The 24663-nt window shown below is 47.8% G+C and overlaps 1 protein-coding gene across 7 annotated transcripts in view; it reads left to right on the top strand.

Annotated features, from left to right (window-relative positions):
• The window catches only part of LOC139235355 (zinc finger protein 773-like), a 40343-nt gene extending 18779 nt beyond the window's left edge, over positions 1-21564 (top strand). For 4 of the 7 annotated variants that reach the window (XM_070866500.1, XM_070866497.1, XM_070866496.1 and 1 more), the window contains 3 exons: positions 3878-4229; positions 19060-19294; positions 20063-21564. In XM_070866500.1, coding sequence (XP_070722601.1) covers positions 20365-20991 — 627 coding nt within the window. In that variant the 5' untranslated portion in view covers positions 3878-4229; positions 19060-19294; positions 20063-20364 and the 3' untranslated portion in view covers positions 20992-21564. Of the gene's footprint in view, positions 1-3877; positions 4230-19059; positions 19397-20062 lie in introns of those variants that run through there. The other 3 variants (XM_070866498.1, XR_011588464.1, XM_070866501.1) reach the window with 3 other exon arrangements.
• Positions 21565-24663: the final 3099 nt, after the last annotated feature.

The following is a 24663-nucleotide window of genomic DNA, read 5'->3' as shown; positions in this document are numbered from 1 at the left end:
GCCCAATAGGGTGAGTCCAGGCTGGCCCAAAAGTGTGTGCCGGGCCTGGAACCGGAGGGTGAACACGGGGCCTGCAGGCTGTGAGTCGTGGCCTAGGCCCGAGCCCGGGAGTGTGTGAAGCGGATGGTGCGGAGTGTCGTCACTCTGGCCTGGGCCCGCACTCGGGCTGTGTGACCCCCCACCTCCCCCCCCCCCCCCCCCCCCCGGGGTTTATTTAACCCAAGGGAACTATTTGTTCTGCACTTTGTGACCGACAGGCGACAAGCCCCTCGCACTGTCTAGCCCCCGCTCCCCCCTGAATCATTCCATGCAGGTGGTGCTGAGAAACAGGACTGGGATAAGGCACTTCAACTGCGGGAGGCATGCACAGGGACTGGGGCAAGGCACTTTGGCTGGGTGAGGCATGCATTTCAAGAGATTGAACCCCGTGAGGTGGAGCAAACATTGCAGCGTTTGGGAATGACATGGATTCATTCAGGCCGGGCAGCGGGGATTATTTCAGGGAATAACAGTGGAGTTGTTTTTGTTTAAACAGATGAAACCCTGTCATTGTGGAACAACCACGCTTCTCGTGTCCTGGTCAAGTACGTGTGCAATAAGTGTCGTCATCTGGAGGAGCTCGATCTCCGGGTTTCGGAGCTTGAGCAGCAGCGAGTGTCACTGCATCCGCGAGGCTGAGAGCTACGTGGATAGCACCTTTCAGGGGGTCGTCACCTCGCAGCATAAGAGTGTGCAGGCAGAGAGGAAATGGGTGACTGCCCAGCCAGACATGGCGGACCAGGCAGGTAGTGCAGGACACCTCTCAGTGCATCTCACTCTCTGTACTGGTGGTTCCTCAGGGAGTACAGCCAGAGCCAAGTCCAAGGCATCATGGGTGGCTCAACTGTACGGAACGGGGGGAAGGGCAAGGTCAGGTCGGCAATATTGAAAGGGATTTCAATAGTTACAGGAATAGACAGGCCTTTCTGCGGCCACCGACATAACTCCAGGATGGTCGGTTGTCTTCCTGGTGCCAGGGTCAAGGATAACATTGAGGCTGCAGGACATTCTGAGGGGCGAGCGTGAACAGACAGATTCCTGAGGGGCTGGGGACTGTACAAGCCGGATAAGGTCACACCTCAACAGGGCCCCGACCATTATCCTCCCGGGGGTTTGCTAATGCTGTTGGGGAGGGTTTAAACTTGCTTGGCAGGGGGATGGGAACCTGAGCGTAGATTCAGAAGGGAGAGAAGCAAAGCTTGGAAATGGGAGCAGAAAATTCGTAAATGAGTTTGGAAGGCAGAGGAAACAAAGGCTAGAAAATCGACAACAAAGGAGTTTGGCCGTGTTTAATGGTATATACTTCAATGCAAGAAGTCGAGGGGATAAGGCAGATCAGCTGGGGTGTTGTTACAGCAGTGAGGAGGGATGAGATGTTGGAAGGATCATCAAATGAGGCCATATGTGTTGAACTGATGAACAAAAGCGGGGCAATCACAATGTTGGGAGTCTACTATAAACAGTCAGAGGGAGATAGAAAAGCAAATATGGAGGAATGTTTCTGAGAAGTCCAAAACCAATAGGGCAGCAATAGTCGGGGATTTCAACGACCACAGAATCATAGACATTTACAGCACAGAAGGAGGCCATTCGGCCCACTGTGTCTGTACCGGTCGAAAAAGAGCTATCCAGCCTAATCCCACTTTCCAGCTCTTGCTCCACAGCCTTGTGGGTTATGACACTTCCAGTGCATATCCAAGTATGTTTCAAATGTGGTGAGGGTTTCTGCCTCTACCACCCTTTCAGGCAGTGAGTTACAGACCCCCACCAACCTCTGGGTGAAAAGTTTCTGCTCAACTCCCCTCTAATCCTTCTACCAATTACTTTAAATCTGTGCCCCCTGGTTATTGACCTCTCTGCGAAGGGAAATAGGTCAGTTCAGAGAAGGTTCACAAGGCAGTTCAAAGAAGGTTCACAAGGTTGATTCCTGAGATGAAGGGGTTGTCATATGAAGATAGGTTGAGCCTGTACTCATTGGAGTTTAGAAGACTGAGAGGTGATATTGAAATGTATAAGATGCTGAGGGGGCTTGACAGGGTCGATGCAGAGAGGATGTTTCCCCTCGTGAGGGAAACTAGAACCAGGGTGCATAGTTTCAGAATAAGGGGTTGTCCATTTAAAATGGAAATGAGGAAGAATTTCTCTCCCAGAGGGTCGTGAATCTTTGGAATTCTCTGCCCCAGAGAACTGTGGAGGCTGGGTCATTGAATATATTTAAGGTGGAGATCGACAGATTTTTGATAGATAAAGAAGTCAACGGTTTATGCGAGTGGGCAGAGAAGTGGAGTTGGGACCAAGATCAGATCAGCCATGATCTTATTGAATGGCGGAGTGGGCTCGAGGGGTCCGATGGCCTACTCCTATTTATTTGTCCTCATGTTCTTATGTCCTTCCTATCCACTCCATCTGGGACCCTCCATAATTTTGTATGCAATTCTATCGTCAGCCTCCTCTATTCCAAAGAAAATAACACCAGCCCATCTAAAATTCTTCAGCTAAAATTCTTCAGTCCAGGCAACATCCTTGTAAATCTCATCTGTACCCTCTCCAGTGCAAAGACATATTTCCTGCACTGTGGTAACCAGAACTGTGTGAATACTCTAGCTGTGGTCTAACTAGTGTTTTACACAGTCCAAGCATAACCTCCAGAGTCTGGAACTTGCTGCCTGAAAGAACAGTAGAGGCAGAAACCCTCATCGCATTTACCGAAGTACTTGGATACGCACTGGAGGTGCCGTAACCGACAGGGCTCTGAACCAAGAGCTGGAAAGTGGGATTAGGCTGGATAGCTCTTTTTCAGCCACACAGACACAGTGGACCAAATGGTTTCCTTCTGTGTTGTAAACTGCTATGATTCCATGTCACCAATCCCCTCCTGTCTGATATAAACCCACCCCACAGTCACTGACATCAATCTCCTCCTGGCTGATATAAACCCACCCCACAGTCACTGACACCAATCCCCTCCTGTCTGATATAAACCCACCCCACAGTCACTGATACCAATCCCCTCCTGTCTGATATAAACCCACCCCACAGTCACTGACACCAATACCCTCCTGTCTGATATAAACCAACCATCATCATAGGCAGTCCCTTGGAGTCGAGGATGACTTGCTTCCACATTACAAATGAGGTCTCAGATGTCTGTTCGGTCCAATGCGGGAGCTACAGTCTCTGTCGCAGGTTGGACAGACGGTGGTTGAAAGTACGTTGGTTGAAGTGCCGGTTTGTTGAAGTGCTTGGGTTGTCGTGTGCTCCTCCCACCGTCAGCACTTGGTCTCCGCTTGCTCCAGGTGGAGAGACTCGAAGTGTTCGACGCCCTCACGGATTATTCTCTTCCACTCTGAGCGATCTTGTGCCAGGGATTCCCAGGTGTCGGCGGGGATGTTGAACTTCTTCAAGGAGGCCTTGAGGGTATCCTTGACTTATGACTTAGGCGACCGAAGGCTGTGCTGACACACAGAAGGTGGTGTTGGACTTAGTCATTGATATGTGCCCTTGTTGACAGTAGGCTCCCGAGGTATGAAAAATGGACCATTTTGCCAAAGGCCTCATCGTGGATTTTGATCATCCGGGGTGGGGTGGGGGTGAAGGACAGTGCTGTGTGGTGGGGATAGGTTGATGGAGCACCTTTCTTTTACGGAGATGTTTAGTGTAAGGCCTATGCTCTCAGACACTACGGTGAACGTGTTGACAATGGTTTGGAGCTCGTCCTCTGAGTGAGCGCAGACACAAGCATCATCTGCATATTGTAATTCGATGACAGAGGATGGCACGACCTTGGATCTGGTCTGAAGGTGATGGAGGTTTGAACAGTTTCCCATTTATTCTGTAGATTATCTCCACTCCAGCGGGAAGCTGACTGACGGTGAGATGCAGCAAGGAAGATGGAGAAGAGCGTGGGTGCAGTGACACAGCCTTGCTTCACCCCGGTCCGTACATGAATTGGGTCTGTGGTGGATCCATTGCTCAGGATCACAGCTTGCATGTTATCACCAAGCAAGTGGAGGATGGTGACACATTTTGAGGACAGCCGAATTTGAAAAGTACACCCCATAATCCCTCACGGTTGACAGTGTCAAAGAAGGTTGAACCAACCCCACAGTCACTGACACCAATCTCCTCCCATGTGATATAAACCAACCCTTGTCACTGACACCAAGTGGACTGTGAAAATATGTAAAAGGGTAAGACTGTAGAAATGCTTTGTGAAACATTTAAGGAGATATTTCATAATCTCAGCAGAGAAATAAAGATACTAAGAGAAGGATGAACCATCCCTGGCTAACTAAGGATGTAAAGGATGGTATCAAATTGGAAAAAAAAAGGCATACAATGTTGCCAAGGACAGTGGAAAGCCAGAGGATTGGGAAATGTTTAGAAACCAGCAAAGGACGACTAAAAATAATGATAAAGACAGAGATGATAGCATACGAGATCAAACTAGCAAGAAATATAAAAACAGACAGTAAGAGCTTCTGCAGAGAGTAGCTAAAGTAAACATTGGTCCCTTAGAGGATGGGACTGGAGAATTAATAATGGGAAACACAGAAATGGCAGAGATTTTGAACAAATATTTTCCATCGGTCTTCACGATAGAGGACACTAAAAACATCCCAATATTTAATAAGAGTTATTGCTGGGGGCGGGGACATTAAAAGAATCACTATCACTGTCACTCGAGATAAAGTACTCAGCAAACTAATGGGATTAAAGGTGGACAAGTCCCCTGGATCTGATGGCATGCATCCCAGGGTCTTAAGAGAAGTGGCTGCAGAGATAGTGGATGCATTGGTTGTAATCTACCAAAATTCCCTGAATTCTGGAGTGGTCCCAGTGGACTGGAAACTGCAAATGTAACATCCTTGTTGAAGAAAAGAGGGAGACATAAACCAGTAAACTATAGACCAGTTAGCCTGCCATCTGACAATGGGAAAATACTGGAGTCCATCATTCAGGAAGTAGTAGCAGGACATTTAGAAAATCATATTGCAGTCAAGCAGAGTCAGCATGGTTTTATGAAAGGGAAATTATGTTTGACAAATTTGCTGGAGTTGTTTGAAGATGTAACGAGCAGAGTGGATAAAGGACAACCCGTTGATGTTGTATATTTGGATTTCCAGAAAGTATTGGATAAGGTGCCACACAAAAGGTTACTGCACAGTCTAAGAGCTCACGGGGTTGTCGATACTATTTCAGCATGGATCGAGGATTGGGTAACACACAAAACACAGAGTCGGGATAAATGGGTCATTTTCAGGTTGGCAAACTGTAACTAGTGGGGTGCCGCGGGGACTTCAACTATTTATAATTTATATCAATGACTTGGATGAAGGGACCCAGTGTTACGCAGTCACATTTGCTGCTGATACAAAGATAGGTGGGAAAGCAAGTTGTGAGGAGGACGCAACAAATCTACAAAGGGATATAGACAGGCTCAGTGAGTGGGGAAAAATCTGGCAGATGGACTATAATGTGGTAAATGTCAGGTTATCTCCTTTGGTAGGAAAAATAAAAAAGCAAATTATTATTTAAATGGACGATTACAAAATACTGTTATACAGAGGGATCTGGGGTTTCTTGTACATGGAACTCAAAAAGTTAGTATGCAGGTTCAGCAAGTAATCAGGAAGGCAAATGGAATGCTGGCCTTTATTGCAAGGGGGACGGAGTATAAAAGTCGGGAAGTCCTGCTACAACTGGACAGAGCGTTGGTAAGACCACACCTGGAGTACTGCGTACAGTTTTGGTCTGGACTTGCCTCCATTCCCGTGCTGAGGGGATTGCTGCACCAGATGGGAGGGCAACCAGGGAGTGATTGTCAGACAGGAAGCAAAAAGAGTAGGAGTAAATGGGTACTTTTCAGAATGGCAGGCAGTGACTAGTGGGGTACCGCAAGGTTCTGTGCTGGGGTCCCAGCTGTTTACATTGTACATTAATGATTTAGACGAGGGGATTAAATGTAGTATCTCCAAATTTGCGGATGACACTAAGTTGGGTGGCAGTGTGAGCTGCGAGGAGGATGCTATGAGGCTACAGAGTGACTTGGATAGGTTAGGTGAGTGGGCAAATGCGTGGCAGATGAAGTATAATGTGGATAAATGTGAGGTTATCCACTTTGGTGTAAAAACAGAGAGACAGACTATTATCTGAATGGTGACAGATTAGGAAGGGGGGAGGTGCAGCGAGACCTGGGTGTCATGGTACATCAGTCATTGAAGGTTGGCATGCAGGTACAGCAGGCGGTTAAGAAAGCAAATGGCATGTTGGCCTTCATAGCGAGTGGATTTGAGTACAGGGGCAGGGAGGTGTTGCTACAGTTGTATAGGGCCTTGGTGAGGCCACACCTGGAGTATTGTGTACAGTTTTGGTCTCCTAACTTGAGGAAGGACGTTCTTGCTATTGAGGGAGTGCAGCGAAGATTCACCAAACTGATTCCCGGGATGGTGGGACTGACCTATCAAGAAAGACTGGATCAACTGGGCTTGTATTCACTGGAGTTCAGAAGAGTGAGAGGGGACCTCATAGAAACGTTTAAAATTCTGACGGGTTTGGACAGGTTGGATGCAGGAAGAATGTTCCCAATGTTGGGGAAGTCCAGAACCAGGGGTCACAGTCTAAGGATAAGGGGTAAGCCATTTTGGACCGAGATGAGGAGAAACTTCTTCACCCAGAGAGTGGTGAACCTGTCAAATTCTCTTCCACAGAAAGTAGTTGAGACCAATTCACTTAATATATTCAAAAGGGAGTTTGATGTAGTCCTTACTACTAGGGGGATCAAGGGGTATGGCGAGAAAGCAGGAATGGGGTACTGAAGTTTCATGTTCAGCCATGAACTCATTGAATGGCGGTGCAGGCTAGAAGGGCTGAATGGCCTGCTCCTGCACCTATTTTTTATGTTTCTATGTTTCTATGAACCTGAAGGTACCTTCTGTGGCTGGGTTCAGTTCTATACTCCATGCTTCCCCTCCCTCCCATCTCTCCCCTCCCCTGAATGTAATGACTCTGGCTGGGTTCAGTTTTACAGCGACATTGACCTATTTTTGTCAGAGACACACGTGCTCGGCCCAACGCAAGGTTTCATGACATTTAACATTGCTTCTAAAACATGGTGTTGACTGTATTAATACAACTTTGCTCGAATTGTGTGGTTTGTACATCTCAACCACAATGTCTGTGACATTTACAGAGAAGTGCACATCTCGCAGTCTCAGCTGACTGTGGTTTACATTCTCGCAGCCGAACATCCTGTCCCATGCTATTTCTTGGATCATTGTCTGTGATGTACTTTATTATTACAGCTCCATCCTCCTGTTGCTCGGGCAACCGGCTTTGCTGCTGTCCTACTTTGACTATTGCCAGGGTCTTTCGACAGTGAGATTCTAAAATCCAATTTCATCGACAATCACTGGTTGCCCTCTGTCCCCTCCCCTGAAGGTGCTGACTGTGGCTGGGTTCAGTTCTACACTCACTGGTTCCCCTCCCCTGAAGGTGCTGACTGTGGCTGGGTTCAGTTCTACACTCACTGGTTCCCCTCCCCTGAAGGTGCTGACTGTGGCTGGGTTCCGTTCTACACTCACTGGTTCCCCTCCCCTGAAGGTGCTGACTCTGGCTGGGTTCAGTTCTACACTCACTGGTTCCCCTCCCCTGAAGGTACTGACTCTGGCTGGGTTAAGTTATGCACTCACTGGTTCCCCTCCCCTGTAGGTACTGACTCTGGCTGGGTTCAGTTCTACACTCACTGGTTCCCCTCCCCTGAAGGTGCTGACTCTGGCTGGGTTCAGTTCCAAACTCAGAAGAACATAAATAGGAGTAGGAGTAGGCCATACGGTCCCTCGAGCCTACTGCTCCATTAAATACGATCATGGCTGATCTGACCATGGACTCAGGTCCGCTTTCCTGCCCGCTCTCCATAACCCCTTATTCCCTTATCGGTTGATAAACTGTCTGTTTCTGTCTTAAATTTATTCAATGACCCAGCTTCCACAGCTCTCTGAGGCAGTGAATTCCACAGATTTACAACTCTGAGAAGAAATTCCTCCTCATCTCAGTTTTAAATGGGCGGCCCTTTATTCTAAAATTATGCCTTCTAGTTCTAGTCTCCCCCATCAGTGGAAACATTCTCTCTGCATCCACCTTGTCAAGCCCCCTCATAATCTTATACGTTTCGATGTGATCACCTCTCATTCTTCTGAACTTCAACCTCCTCAACCTTTCCTCATAAGCCAACCCCCTCATCTCCGGATCAACCTACTGAACCTTCTCTCAACTGCCTCCAAAGCAAGTATATCCTTTCGTAAATATGGAACCCAAAACTGCATGCAGTATTCCAGGTGTGGCCTCACCAATACCCTGCATAACTGTAGCAAGACTTCCCTGCTTTTATACTCCATCCCCTTTGTAATAAAGGCCAAGAGTCCATTGGCCTTCCTGATCACTTGCTATACCTGCGTACTAACATTTAGCGTGTCAGGCACAAGTTCTCCCAGGTCTCGTGTACTGCAGCAGTTTGCAATTTTTTTCCATTAAATAATAACTTGCTCTTTCATTATTTTCTGCCAAAGTGCATGACCTCACACTTTCCAACATCATATACTATCTGCCAAATTTTTGCCCATTCACTTAGCATGTCTATGCCTTTTGCAGATTTTTTGTGTCCTCCTCACACATTGCTTTTCCTCCGATCTTTGTTTCATCAGCAAACTTGGCTGCATTACACTCTGCCCCTTCTTCCAAGTTGTTAATATAGATTGTAAATAGTTGGGGTCCCAGCACTGATCCCTGCAGCACCCCACTAGTTACTGGTTGCCAACCTGAGAATGAACCATTTATCCCAATACTCTGTTTTTTGTTAGTTAGCCAATCCTTTGTACATGCTAATATATTGCCCCCAACCACCTCAATATTTCCTCATAAGTCAACTCCCTCATTTACGGAATCAACATTGTGAACCTTCTCTGAACTGCCTCCTCCCCTCCACTGAAGATGCTGACTCTGTCTGGTTTCAGTTCTAAACTCACTGGTTCCCATCTCTCTCCTCCCCTGAAGGTGCTTACTCTGGCTGGGTTCAGTTCTACACTCACTGGTTCCCCTCCCCTGAAGGTACTGACTCTGTCTGGATTCAGTTCTACACTCACTGGTTCCCATCCCTCTCCTCCCCTGAAGGTGCTTACTCTGGCTGGGTTCAGTTCGGCAATCACTGGTTTCCCGTCCCCTGAATGACCTGACTCTGGCTGGGGTCAGGTCTACACTCACTGGTTCCCCTCCCTCTCGTCTCCTATAGGTGTAGACTCTGGCTGGGTTCAGTTCGACACTCGGTTCCCTTCGCATTCCTCCTCTGAATGTGCTGACTCTGGCTGGGTTGAGTTCTACACTCACTGGTTCCCCTCCCCTGAAGGTACTGACTCTGGCTGGGTTCAGTTCTACACTCACTGGTTCCCCTCCCCTGAAGGTGCTGACTCTGGCTGGGTTCAGTTCTGCATTCACTGGTTCCACTCCTGAAGGTGTTGACTCTGGCTGGGTTCAGTTCTACACTCACTGGTTCCCCTCTCCTCCCCTGTAGGTACTGACTCTGTCTGGGTTCAGTTCTACACTCACTGGTTACCCTCCCCTGAAGGTACTGACTCTGTCTGGATTCAGTTCTACACTCACTGGTTCCCCTCCCTCTCCTCCCCTAAAGGTGTCGGCTCTGGCTGGAACAAGTTCTACAATCACTGGTCCCCTCCCCTGAAGGTGCTGACTTTGGCTGGAATCTGTTCCAAACTCACTGGCTCCCCTCTCATCCAATGCAAATGCTGAATCTGTCTGGTTTCAGTTCTGCACTCACTAGTTAACATAAGAACATAAGAAATAGGAGCAGGCATAGCCCATATGGCTCCTCGAGCCTGCTCCTCTATTTAATACGATCATGGCTGATCCGATCATGGACTCGAGTCCACTCCCCTGTCCGCTCCCCATAACCACTTATTCCCTTAGCGTTTATGAATCTTTGTTTCTGTCTTAAATTTATTCAATGTCCCGGCTTGCACAGCTCTCTGAGGCAGTGAATTCCACAGATCCACAACCCTCTGCGAGAAGAAATTTCTTCTTTTAAGTGGGCGGCCCCTTATTCTAAGATTATGCCCCGTAGTTCTAGTCTCCCCATTATCAGTGGAAATTCCTCTCTTCATCCACCTTGTCAAACCCTCCTCATAATCTTACACATTTCGTTAAGACCACCGTTCATTCTTCTAAATTCCAATGTGTAGAGGCCCAACCTCAACCTTTTCTCATAAGTCAACCCCCTCATCCCTGGAATCAACCTTGTGAAAATTCTCTGAACTGCCTCCAAAGCAAGTATATCCTTTCGGAAATATGGAAACCAAAACTGCACACAATATTCCAGGTGTGGCCTCACCAATACCCTGTACAACTGTAGCAAGACTTCCCTGCTTTTATACTCCATCCCCTTTGCAATAAAGGCCACGATTCCATTGGCCTTCCTGATCACTTGCTGTACCTGCATACTATCTTTTTATGTTTCATGCACAATTACCTCCAGGTCTCGCTGTACTGCAGCACTTTGCAACCTTTCAACATTTAAATAATAACTTGCTGTTTAATTTTTTTCTGCCAAAGTGCATGACCTCACACTTTCCAACATTATACTCCATCTGCCAAATTTATGCTCACTCACTCAGCCTGCCTGTGTCCTTTTGCAGAATTTGTGTCCCTGCCTCACACCTTGCTTTTCTTCCCATCATTGTATCATCAGCAAACTTGGCTTTGTTACACTCTGTCTCTTCTTCCAAGTCATTAATATGGATTGTAAATAGTTGGAGTCTCAGCACTGATCCCTGCAACACCCCACTAGTTACTGATTGTCAACCCGAGAAGCAACCATTTATCCTGACTCTCTGTTTTCTGTCAGTCAGCCAATCCTCCATCCATGCTAATATATTACCACCAACCCCATGAACTGTTATCCCCTCCCTGTCCCCCCCACCCCCTGAAGGTACTGACTCTGGCTGGGTTCAGTTCTACACTCACTGGTTCCCCTCCCCTGAAGGTGCTGACTCTGGCTGGGTTCAGTTCTACACTCACTGGTTCCCCTCCCCTGAAGGTACTGACTCTGACTGGGTTCAGTTCTACACTCACTCGTTCCCCTCCCCTGAAGGTGCTGACTCTGGCTGGGTTCGGTTCGACACTCACTGGTTCCCCTCCCCTGAAGGTACTGACTCTGACTGGGTTCAGTTCTACACTCACTGGTTCCGCTCCCCTGAAGGTACTGACTCTGGCTGGGTTCAGGTCTACACTCACTGGTTTCTGCCCCCCCCCCCGGCCCCTGAAGGTGCTGACTCTGGCTGGGTTCAGTTCTCCACTCACTGGTTCCCCTCCCCTGAAGGTACTGACTCTGGCTGGGTTCAGTTCTACACTCACTGGTTCCCCTCCCCTGAAGGTACTGACTCTGGCTGGGTTCAGTTCTACACTCACTGGTTCCCCTCCCCTGAAGGTACAGACTCTGGCTGGGTTCAGTTCTACACTCACTGCTTCCCCTCCCCTGAAGGTACTGACTCTGGCTGCGTTCAGTTCCAGACATTGACACCATTCACTTTGTTCCTGCACCAAGATGGCCACGCATGCGCTCTGCTACTCACTGAATCAAAATAGCGGAGCGCTGAACCTGCCTTCCTGCACGAAGATGGCCGCCGTTAGCCTGGGCCTGTGACCGGGAGAAAGCCTCGAAGCTGCAACCACCGATATTCCGGTTATTATTCCGAACTTGCAGCGGGCACAATTTGTTTATGAAGCCTCCCCGGTCCCCGCTGGTCCATTACTCCGCTCTGTCCCGCTGAAAAGAACACTTCTGAGGAGCCTATCCAAAACGTGTCGATGCCGCCATTACACGCACCACGCATGCTCCAAACACAGCCTGGGCCCGTGCCTGCGCACTGAGCTCCTGTAGTCTGGGTGCAGCACATTCTCCCCCGCGGGGCATGCTGGGTACATACGACAATGAGAAATCGGAGCAGGAGTGGGCCACCCAGACCCCCGAGCATGCTCCCCATTCAATAAGGTCATGGCTGGTCTGATCATAGACTCAGCTCCATTCCCTGCCCGCTCCCCAGAACCCTTCACTTCCTTACCACACCTGGAGTCCTGTGCACTGTTTTGGTCTCCTTCTCTCAGGAAGGATATCCTTGCCTTACTTAGATACAGAGTAAAGCTTCCTCAACACTATCCCACGAGACATTCCAAGGTGAGATATGGAGTATATCTCCCTCAACCTGTCCCATGCATTCCAGAGTGGATACTGCATTGGTTAGATAATGAATAAAGCTCACTCTACACTATCCTATCAAACACTCCCAGGATAGGTACAGCACGAATTAAATATACAGTAAATCTGTGCCAAAGGAACTGTACCCCAGTGAGAGTCAGTGCCAGAGGAAACTACAGCATGTGATAGATACAGAATAAAGCTCCCTCTACACTGTTCTGAACAATCCCAGGGCAGGTAAAGCACGGGTTAGATGATCATAGCTAGCCCCTCGAACGAGGATGATTTGCTTCCACATGAGTTCACAGATGTTTCAATGAAGGACCCAATGTTCCAGTCCTGACCTCCAATTGAGGAGGTGGAAGATGCCTATGGGTGGATTGTTTTTAACGTGTGGTGACCGTTGCACACCAGCCACGACACGGGCATGACAGAGCTAGGATTGGTCCAGTGGCAAGGGTTAATCAGGATTACTGGAGACCTGTTTTGCTGTACGGAGCTAGTGTGCATAAATATAACAGTGTGGGCTGGTCCGTGCTGCCCCTGGGCTCTCGCCTCTTTTGCGCCCGGTACCCTCATTCGCCGCACCTCCGCCACGATCTCTCGCCACTCCTCCACCACAAACATTCGCTTCACCTCCAGCACGATCCCTCTCCGCTCCCCCTCCAAAAAAACACTCACCGCATCTCCGCCACAATCTCCTGCCCCATCTCTGCACCAAACATTCACTAAACCTCCATCACGATCACCCACCAAATCTCAGGCATGCTCCCTCATCACTCCTCTGCCCCGATCACTCGTCACAAGTCCACCACAACCTTCCATGTTCCTCTGCTGTACCAGGGCCCTGCCGATGCTCCTGCCCATGCTCCAAATGGCAATCTGGGCCCTGATGATGTCACCCAGTCGTCTACCTCGAAGCCGTCACACATTTGTGTCAGCTCACACTGAAGCTGCAGTGGCTTGCTCCTGCTCTTTTTATAGCCCCAACCTGTGGAGATGTTCTCTCGCAGGTTGGGGTGGCCCATGATGTGATACATGGGTTAGATACAGTGTAGAGCTCCCGCTACTCTACTCTGCCACATTAAATACTCTCAGGTGAAGTACAGCACGGTTTAAACAGAGAGTAAATCTCTCTCTACATGGTCCCATTAAACAGTCCCAGGGCAGGTACAGCATGGGTTATATCCAGAATAAAGCTCCCTCAACATTGTCGCAACAAACAGACGAGGGCCGGTACAGCACATATGGAGTACATGTCCCACAAACACTCCAGGGCAGGAACAGCACGGGATAATTACAGAGTAATTTCTCCCTCTACACTGTTCCAATAAAAAAATCCCAGGGCAGGGAGAGCACAACTATTTCGTTGTTGATCTGTAAATCAAGTGCCCCCTGATTAAAGCTGGGGTGGGGGGGGCACTATAACCAACAAAATAAACCAATTAAACTTTGGACAGTAAACTTAAATCAAATTAAAATTTGGTTGCTGGGGGTGATGATGCACTCCAGTCACTCCGGCTGAGGAGCTCCTCCCGGAGTCACAGTGCGCATTTTGTCCTCCAAGGGGTATAACGGATATGAGTAGGTACACAGTAAGGATCCCAATACACTGTCCCATCACACTCTCCCAGGGCAGGTACAACATGGATTAAATACAGACCAAAGCTTCCGCTATACAGTTCCCAGGGCAAGTACAGTACAGGTTAGACACAAAGTACATCTCCCTCTAACGTCCCAGGCATTCCAGGGCAGATACAGCATTTATTAGATATTGAGGAGATCTCCCTCTATAATGTTCAACCAGACATTCCCAGGGCAGGTACAACACGGGTTAGATATAGAGGAAAGTACCCTCTACACTGATCTATCAAACACTCCCATCACAGGTACAGCACGGGTTAGATACAGAGTAAAACTCCCTCTACACTGTCCATCAAACACTCCTTGGGCACGTACAGCACTGGGTACAAACAGAGTAACGTTCCCTCTACACTGTCCCAGCAAACATTCCCAGGGCAAGTACACAAATGATAGATACAGAGTAAATTCCCTCTACACTGTCCTATCAGCCACTCCACGGCAGGTACAGAAAGGGTTATAATGCAAAGTAAATATCCCTGTACATTGTCCCATTAACCATTCCCAGGATAGGTAAAGCACGGGTTAGATACAGAGTAAATCTCCCTCTACACTGTCCCATCAAACACACCCAGGGCAGGAACAACACGGGTTACATATTGAGTAAAAATCACTCTACACTGTCCCGTCAAACACTCTGAGCGAAGATACAGCACAGAGTAGATACAGAGAAAAACGTGCTCTACACGTTCCCATCAAAAACTGCCAGGGCAGGTGCAGCAGGGGTTAGACAGAAATGTTTAGGCTGGATGTTCCAGAATTGAGGCCTGGGCAACAGAAGGCACAGCCACAAAAGCCACCAATGGTTGAACAATTATAATCAGGGATACTCAGAAAGACTGATATCTCATGAGCGGGAGCGGCGGGCGTGGGGGTGTTGTGGGGGCAGTGTGAGCGGAAATTTTGAAATCAAGGCATTGCTTCACTGTAGGTCAGCGAGCACAGGGGTGATGGGTGAGCTGGACTTGGTGCGAGTTAGGACATGGGCAGCCGAGTTTTGGATCAACACTAGTTTATGTAGGTCAGAATGTGGGAGGAGTGCATTGGAATAGTCAAATCCAGAAGTAAAAAAAGGCATGGATGAGGCCTTCAGCAGTGGATGAGCTGAGGCATGAGCGGAGATGGGCGATGTTACAGAGGTGGAAATAGGCATTCTTAGTTATTTTGTGGATATGTGGTCAAAAACTTATTTCAGGGTTAAGTATGTCACCAGGGTTGCGAACAGTCTGGTTCAGGCTCAGACAGAAGTTGGGGAGAGGGATGGAGTCGGTCACTAGGGAACAGAGCTTGTGGTAATGATGATTACAAATATCAGAATATTTCACAGGCTATCACGTGCAAAATATGTGGATGAGTTTTTAATATTCAATTGGTTTCAAAAAGAGGTTAACTGATCGAGAAAGTAACGGATTTCAAATCTTATGCAAGACAGGTCAATAAAGGGGTGGTTCAAAAGATTTCAGCTGAGTTTAAAGTGAGACACTGCAGTTAAGTCGACTACAACCACAACTCATGTATGCAAATGGAACAAGTTTGGAGTTTGATATGCTAGAAAGCGAACTAGGTGAGAAGTGATATAAGTTAGATTAAGAAAAAGCCCGAAAAGGGAACAGTCCGTAACAGAACATCAATTAATCTCCTCTGATCATGAAGGAATCAAATATTCAACAAATTGTGTTTGAAACGAAGATAATTTATTCAACATTTATAGAGGGTATTAATCTCCAGCTTTACAATCTATATTAACGACTTGGAAAAAGGGACTGAGTGTAACATAGCCAAGTTTGCTGATGATACAAAGATCGAAGGAAATGCAATGTGTGAGGAGTACACAACAAATCTGCAAAAGGACATAGTTAGGCTAAGTGAGTGAGCAAAAATTTGGCAGATGGACTATAATATTGGAAAGTGTGAGGTCATGCACTTTGGCAGAAAAAATCAAAGAGCAACATATTGTTTAAATGGCGAAAGATTGCAAAGTACCGCAGTACAGCAGGACCTGGGGATACTTGTGCATGAAATGCAACAGGATAGTATGTAGGTACAGCAAGTGATCAGGAAGGCCAATGGTATCTTGGCTTTTATTGCAAAAGGGATAGGGTACAAAAGCAGGAAAATCTTGCTACAGCTATATGTGAGGCCACACCTGGAATACTGCGTGCAGTTTTGGTTTCCATATTTATGAAAGGATATACTTGCTTTGGAGGCAGCTCAGAGAAGGTTCACGAGGTTGATTCTGGGCATGAGTCGTTTGACTTATGAGGAACAATTAAGTAGGTTGGGCCTCTACTCACTGGAATTCAGAAGAATGAAAGGTGATCTTATCAAAACGTATAAGATTATGAGGGGGCTTGATAAGGTGGATGCAGAGAGGATGTTTCCACTGATAATGGGGAGTCTAGAATTAGAGTGCATGATCTTAGTATAAGGGGCCGCCCATTTAAAAGAGAGATGAGGAGCAATTTCTTCTCTCCGAGGGTTGTAAATCTATGGAATTCACTGCCTCAGAGAGCTGTGGAAGTTGGGCCATTGAATAAATTTAAGACAGAAATAGACAGTTTCTTAAAAGATATGGAAATATGGGGGCATGGGGAGCAGGCGGGGAAGTGGAACACAGTCCATGATCAGATCAGCCATGATCTTATTGAATGGCGGAGTATGCTCGAGGGGCCATATGGCCTACTCCTGTTGCTTTTTCTTATGTTTTATGTTCAGGTATAGAGGTTATTAAGATAACCAGAAACAAACAAGAGCTGCCAGAATGAACATGGTTCAGTGCTCAATGCAATCACAGAAAATCGTGTTCTAGTCACAAATGCAATCTTTCTCCTCAACCTATTTAAAACTGAGATGAGGAGGAATTTCTTCTCTCAGAGGGTTGTAAATCTGTGGAATTCTCTGCACCAGAGAGCAGTGGAGGCTGGGTCATTGTATATATTTAAGGCGGAGAGAGCCAGATTTTTGAGCGATAAGGGAGTAAAGTGTTCTGGGGAGTGGGCAGGGAAGTGGAACTGAGTCTGTGATCAGACCAGCCATGAACTTATTGAATGGGGAGCAGGCCCGGGGGTCTGGCTGGCCCACTCCTGCTCCTATTTCTCATGGTCATATGTACCCAGCATGCCCCGCAGGGGAGAATGAGCCGCACCCAGACGACAGGAGCTCAGTGCGCAAGCGCGGGTCCTGGCTGTGTTTGGAGCATGCACGGTGCACGTAATGGCGGAGGAGACACGTTTTGTACAGGCTCCTAAGAAGTGTCCTTTTCAGTGGGACGGAGCAGAGTAATAGAAACATAGAAAATAGGTGCAGGAGTAGGACATTCAGCCCTTCCAGCCTGCACCACCATTCAATGAGTTCATGGCTGAACATGCACTTCAGTACCCCCTTCCTGCTTTCTCGCCATACCCCTTGATCCCACGAGTAGTAAGGACTTCATCTAACTCCCTTTTGAATATATTTCATAAATTGGCCTCAACTACTTTCTGTGGTAGAGAATTCCACAAGTTCACCACTCTCTGGGTGAAGAAGTTTCTCCTCATCTCGGTCCTAAATGGCTTACCCCTTATCCTTAAACTGTGTCCCCTGGTTCTGGACTTCCCCAACATTGGGAACATTTTTCCTGCATCTAACCTGTCTAAACCCGTCAGAATTTTAAACGTTTCTATGAGGTCCCCTCTCATTCTTCTGAACTCCAGTGAATACAAGCCCAGTTGATCCAGTCTTTCTTGATAGGTCAGTCCCACCATCCCGGGAATCAGTCTGGTGAATCTTCGCTGCACTCCCTCAATAGCAAGAATGTCCTTCCTGAAGTTAGGAGACCAAAACTGTACACAATACTCCAGGTGTGGCCTCACCAAGGCCCTGTACAACTGTAGCAACACCTCCCTGCCCTTGTACTCAAATCCCCTCGCTATGAAGGCCAACATGCCATTTGCTTTCTTAACCGCCTGCTGTACCTGCATGCCAACCTTCAATGACTGATGTACCATGACACCCAGGTCTCGTTGCACCTCCCCTTTTCCTAATCTGTCACCATTCAGATAATAGTCTGTCTCTCTGTTTTTACCACCAAAGTGGATAACCTCACATTTATCCACATTATACTTCATCTGCCATGCATTTGCCCACTCACCTAACCTATCCAAGTCACTCTGCAGCCTCATAGCATCCTCCTCGCAGCTCACACTGCCACCCAACTTAGTGCCATCTGCAAATTTGGAGATACTACATTTAATCCCCTCGTCTAAATCATTAATGTACAACGTAAACAGCTGGGGCCCCAGCACAGAACCTTGCGGTACCCCACTAGTCACTGCCTGCCATTCTGAAAATACCCATTTACTCCTACTCTTTGCTTCCTGTCTGACAACCAGTTCTCAATCCACATCAGCACACTACCCCCAATCCCATGTGCTTTAACTTTGCACATTAATCTCTTGTGTGGGACCTTGTCCAAAGCCTTCTGAAAGTCCAAATATACCACATCAACTGGTTCTCCCTTGTTCACTTTACTGGAAACATCCTCAAAAAATTCCAGAAGGTTTGTCAAGCATGATTTCCCTTTCACAAATCCATGCTGACTTGGACCTATCATGTCACCATTTTCCAAATGCACTGCTATGACATCCTTAATAATTGATTCCATCATTTTACCCACTACTGAGGTCAGGCTGACCGGTCTATAATTCCCTGTTTTCTCACTCCATTTTTTAAAAAGTGGGGTTACATTGGCTACCCTCCACTCCATAGGAACTGATCCAGAGTCAATGGAATGTTGGAAAATGACTGTCAATGCATCCACTATTTCCAAGGACACCTCCTTAAGTACTCTGGGATGCAGTCCATCAGGCCCTAGGGATTTATCGGCCTTCAATCCCATCAATTTCCCCAACACAATTTCCTGACTAATAAGGATTTCCCTCAGTTTCTCCTCCTTACTAGACGCTCTGACCCCTTTTATATCCGGAAGGTTGTTGGTGTCCTCCTTAGTGAATACCGAACCAAAGTACTTGTTCAATTGGTCTGCCATTTCTTTGTTCCCAGTTATGACTTCCCCTGATTCTGACTGCAGGGGACGTACGTTTGTCTTTACTAACCTTTTTCTCTTTACATACCTATAGAAACTAATGGACCAGCGGGGAGCTGGGGAGGCTTCATAAACAATCGGTGCTCACTGCAAGCGCGGAATAATAACCGGAATATCGGCGGTTGCAGCTTTGGGGCTTTCTCCCGGTCACAGGCCCAGGCCAACGGCGGCCATCTTGGTGCAGGAAGGCATGTTCACGCCGCCAATTTGATTCACTGAGCAGCACAGCGCAGGCATGGCCATCTTGGTGCAGGAACAAAGTGAATGATGTCAGTATCTGGAACTGAACACAGCCAGAGTCAGTACCTTCAGGGGAGGGGAACCAGTGAGTGTAGAATTGAACCCAGCCAGAGTCAGCACCTTCAGGGGAGGGGAACTAGTGAGTGTAGAATTGAACCCAGCCAGAGTCAGCACCTTCAGGGGAGGGGAACCAATGAGTGTAGAACTGAACCCAGCCATAGTCAGTAACTTCAGGGGAGGGGAACCAGTGAGTGTAGAACTAAACCCATCCATAGTCAGTACCTTCAAGGGAGAGGAACCAGTGACAGTAGAAGTAAACCCAGCCAGAGTCAGCATCTTCAGTTGTGGGGAAAGAGGGGAGGGACGGAGGGGACCCAGTGATTGCAGAAATGACCCCAGCCAGAGACCGCACCATCAGGGGAGCAGAGGTAGGGAACCAGTGAGTCCGGAACTGAACACAACCAGACTCAGCATCTTCAAGGGAGGTGGGGAACCAGTGAGTGTCGATCTGAACCCAGCCACAGTCACAACATTCAGGGGAGGAGAGGGACGGGAACCAGTGAGTGTAGAACTGAACCCAACCAGAATTGGTGGTGAAAACTGGGAGCAGAGGAGAAACAGGCTAGAAATGTGTGTTGATTTGGATTTCAGCGCTGCAGGAGGGACAATGTGTGGGATAGGGATTTACAGCTTTGGAAGAACAAGAGAGAAAAGAATGTTCCATGGAAACTAGATGTGTCTATCCTGAATTTGTGTCTTGTACTGACAGTGATGAGTTTTGTTATCTCCTTTTACAGCGTATTAGAAGGGGAGATTTTCAGACAGGAAACACAAACCAAACATCGTGTCAAGATCTGACGGAGTCAATCGATTCATCAGGAGCTGAATATCATCGGCCTTTCAAAGTGGAAGGAGAAATGTTTGTCTGTTCTGTCTGTGCGAAAAGATTTCAAATATCTGTGGAAAGAGCTTTAACCAGTTACACAGCCTGAAGAAACATCGCACCATTCACAGCGGGGAGAAACTGTAAACGTGTTGTGTGTGTGGGCGAGGCTTCAATTGATTGTCCAACCTGGAGAGTCACAAGGATACCCGCACCATGGAGAAACCGTGGAAATGTGGGGACTGTGGGAAGGGATTCAGATCACCATCTGTCCTGGAAATTCATCAACACAGTCATACTGGGGAGAGGCCATTCACCTGCTCTGAGTGTGGGAAGCGATTCACTCAGTCATCCGACCTGCTGAAACACCAGCGAGTTCACACTGGGGAGAGGCTGTTCACCTGCTCGGAGTGTGGGAAGGGATTCACTGCATCATCCGACCTGCTGAAACACCAGCGAGTTCACACTGGGGAGAGGCCGTTCACCTGCTCGGAGTGTGGGAAGGGATTCATTTGTTCATCCAACCTGCTGAAACACCAGCGAGTTCACACTGGGGTGAGGCCGTTCACCTGCTCTGAGTGTGGGAAGGGATTCACTCAGCCATCCATCCTGCTGACACACCAGCGGGTTCACACTGGGGAGAGGTCGTTCACTTGCTCTGAGTGTGGGAAGGTATTCACTCAGTCATCCCACCTGCAGTCACACCAGCGAGTACACACTGGGGAGAGGCCGTTCACCTGCTCGGAGTGTGGGAAGGGATTCACTTGTTCATCCAACCTGCTGGCACACCAGCGAGTTCACACTGGGGAGAGGCCATTCACCTGCTATGAGTGTGGGAAGTGATTCACTTGTTCATCCCACCTGCTGACACACCAGGGAGTTCACACTGGGGAGAGGCCATTCACTTGCTCTGAATGTGGGAAGGGATTTACTCAGTCATCCAACCTGCTGACACACCAGCGAGTACACACTGGGGAGAGGCCGTTCACCTGCTCGGAGTGTGGGAAGGCATTCACTCAGGCATCCCACCTGCTGACACACCAGCGAGTTCACACTGGGGAGAGGCCATTCACCTGCTCGGAGTGCGGGAAGGCATTCACTCAGTCATCCACCCTGCTGAAACACCAGCGAGTTCACAAGTGACGACAGGAGTTAGATTCTGCTGTTATTGAGGCTGTTAATCATATCCTGACTGAACCATGTTCATTCTGACAGTTGGGGTTTGTCTCTGTTGATGTTAATAACCCTGTAACTGGGCTGGACTTTAATATTCTGGATATATTGCTGATTGTGTTCTCAGGGCTGCAGTGTCCATTTAAGAAACACTGTGGGTTATCTTTCCCCTTAATTCAGCAATTCTCAACAGAAATTTAGTTTGCAATAAAATTATGAACTTTTACTTTAATCCTAAATTGATCTTTGGTACAAAATCTACAATAGTGTGTGAAAGTTTCCACTGAATAAAATCTCCAATTGGAAAGAGCTTGCTGACAATTCTTAATGACTTGCTCATTACACACAGTGGCCCCTCCATATCCACCAGAAAGAAGGGGAATGGGAATTGGTGGGGAATCAGTGTACCCAAATGTTGTCCTTCCCATCAGGGTGTATCAATCCTCTCGGCACGAGAATGGAGACAAGTCCAGACCAAAACTGTGCGCAGTAGCCCAGGTGTGGTCTTACAGTTGTAGCAGTACTTCTCTACTTTTAGACTCCATCCCCTTTGCAATAAAGGCCAGCTGTACCTGCATGCAAACATTTTGAGTTTCATGTACAAGAATCCCCAGATCTCTCTGTATAACAGCATTTTATAATCGTCCACATCTAAATAATAATATGCTTTTTTTTTCCTACCAAAGGAAATCACCTGATATTTTACCACATTATAGTCCATCTGCCAGATTTTTGCCCACTCACTGAGCCTATCTATACCCCTTTGTAGGTTATTTGCGTCCTCCTCACAACTTGCTTTCCCACCTATCTTTGTACCATCGGCAAATTTGGCTGCGTTACACTCGGTCCCTTCATCCAAGTCATTGATATAAATTGTAATTAGTTGAGGCCTCAGTACTTATCACTGCGGCACCCCACTAGTTACTGTTTGCCAACCTCAAAATGATCCATTTATACGGACACTCTATTTTCTGTTAGTTCGACAATCCTCTATCCATGCTGATATATTATCCCCAACCCCATGAGCTCTTAGCATGTGCAGTAATATTTTGTGTGGCACCTTATCGAATTCTTTCTGGAAATTAAAATATACAACATCAAGTGGTTCTCCCTTATCCACTCTGCTCGTTACATCCTCAAACAACTACAGCAAATTTGTCAAACCTGATTTCCCTTTCATAAAATCATGCTATCTCTGCCTAACTGCAGTATGGTTTTCTAAATGTCCTGCTAGTACTTCCTTAATGATGAACTCGAGTATTTTCCCACTGACAGATGGTAAGCTAACTGATGTAGTTTCCTGCTCCCTGTCTCCCTCCTTACTTGAATAGGCGTGTTACATTTGCAGTTTTCCAGTCCACTGGGACCTCTCCAGAATTCAGGGAATTTTGGTGGATTACAACCAATGCATGCATTATTTCTGCAACTAATTATTTTAAGACCCGAGGATTTATGCCGTCAGGTCCAGAGGACTTGTCCACCTTTAGTCACATTAGTTTGATTAGCACTTTATCTGTAGTGATAGTGATTGTTTTAAGTCATCCCCCCCACTCCCCCTCCGCAATAGCTCCTTGGTTATCAACTGTTGGTATGTTTTTAGTGTCCTCTACCGTGAAGCCTAATACAAAATATTCGTTCAAAATCTCTGCCATTTCCGTGTTTCCCATTAGTAATTCTCCAATGTCATCCTCTAAGCGAGCAATGTTTACTTTAGATACTCGTTTCCTTTTTATATCCCTGTAGAAGCTCTTACTGTCTGTTTTTATATTTCTTGCTAGTTTGCTCTCATCTGCTATCTTCTCTGTCTTTTTCATTTTTCGTCATCCTTTGCAGGTTTCTAAAAATTCCCAATCCTCTGGCCTTCCACTGTCCTTCACAACATTATCTGCCATTTTTTCCAATTTGATACCATCCTTTACTTCCATGACGACACTTGTTGCACACGTGATTGACCAGGACATGAGAAGTGTGGTTGCTCCACAATGACAGGGTTTCATCTGTTTCAACAGAAACAACTACACTGTGTTATTTCCTGAAATAATCCCCGCTGTCTGGCCTGAATTAATCCATGTCACTACCAAATGCTGCAATGTTTCCTCCACCCCACAGAGTTCCATCTGTTTAAAGCCACGACAGAAATGTCCCATTTCCTCCTGGAGTTTGAGGGATATCAGCTTTAACAATGGGGCAGAGTTTCAGCCAATGAGCGAGATCCAGACCCAGCCCCGCCCACTGCGGGGCTGCAAGCCTCATCTCTCACACAATCTGATTGGCTGGAGGACCAACCGCCTGCCTGGTCCTCCAGCCCCGCCCCCATTCTCCCTATTGGTCGGGAGCCGCTGTCAATCAGCCAGGCACTGTGAACTGAGCATGCACAGTGGGTGAGTCAGCAGGTGAGAGATGGGCGGAGGGAGGGAGCGGGTTAATAAAGAACGCGCTTATTTGTACTGCCAAAATGGCCGCCACGCCGCACCGTTTGTCTATGATTCGTCCCTTGGTGGATAAGCCACACCCTGAGATTTCACTGGAATGTGTAACTGGAACCACCCATCCCAAGGTCTCACTGACTTTGCAAATTGTAACTTGATCCACTTTGAATTGCTGAAGTGACAGAGGACAGAGCTCCCCATAAGATAGCAAGGGCCAGCCAAAGTACCTTGCCCCCATCCCAGTGCATGCCTCCCCCAGCCGAAGTGCATTACCCCAGTCCCAGTACATGCCTCCCCCAGCAGAAGTGCTTTACCCCAGTCCCAATACATGCCCCCCCCAGCAGAAGTGCTATACCCCAGTCCCAATACATGCCTCCCCCAGCCAAAGGGGTTTACCCCAGTCCCAATACATGCCTCCCCCAGCCGAAGTGCTTTACCCCAGTCCCAATACATGCCTCCCCCAGCCGAAGGGCTTTACCCCAGTCCCAAGATATGCCTCACCCAGACGAAGTGCCTTACCCTAGTCCCAATGCATAGCTCACCCAGCAGAAGTGCCCGACACTAGTCCCATTGCATTTCTCCTCCCGCCGAAGTGTCTTACCACCATCCAAGTATATGCCTCCCACAGCCAAAGTGCCTTACCCCAGTCCCAGTATATGCCTCCCCAGCCGAAGTGCCTTACCAAAGTTCAAGTGCATGCCTCTCCCAGCCGAAGTGCCTTACTCCAATCACAGTGCATGCCTCCCCCAGCCGAAGTGCCTTACCCCAGTCAGAGTGCATGCCTCCCCCAGCCGAAGTGCCTTACCCCAGTCCCAGTGCAACCCTCCACCAGCTGAAGTGCCTTACCCCAGTCCCGTTGCATGCCTCCCCCAGCTGAAGTGCCTTGTCACAGTGTGAGTGCATGCCTCCAGCA

The sequence above is a fragment of the Pristiophorus japonicus genome, chromosome 23, assembly GCF_044704955.1.
Source record: "Pristiophorus japonicus isolate sPriJap1 chromosome 23, sPriJap1.hap1, whole genome shotgun sequence".
NCBI classification, from domain to species: domain Eukaryota; kingdom Metazoa; phylum Chordata; class Chondrichthyes; family Pristiophoridae; genus Pristiophorus; species Pristiophorus japonicus.
This window is presented reverse-complemented; position numbering and strand designations above follow the sequence as displayed.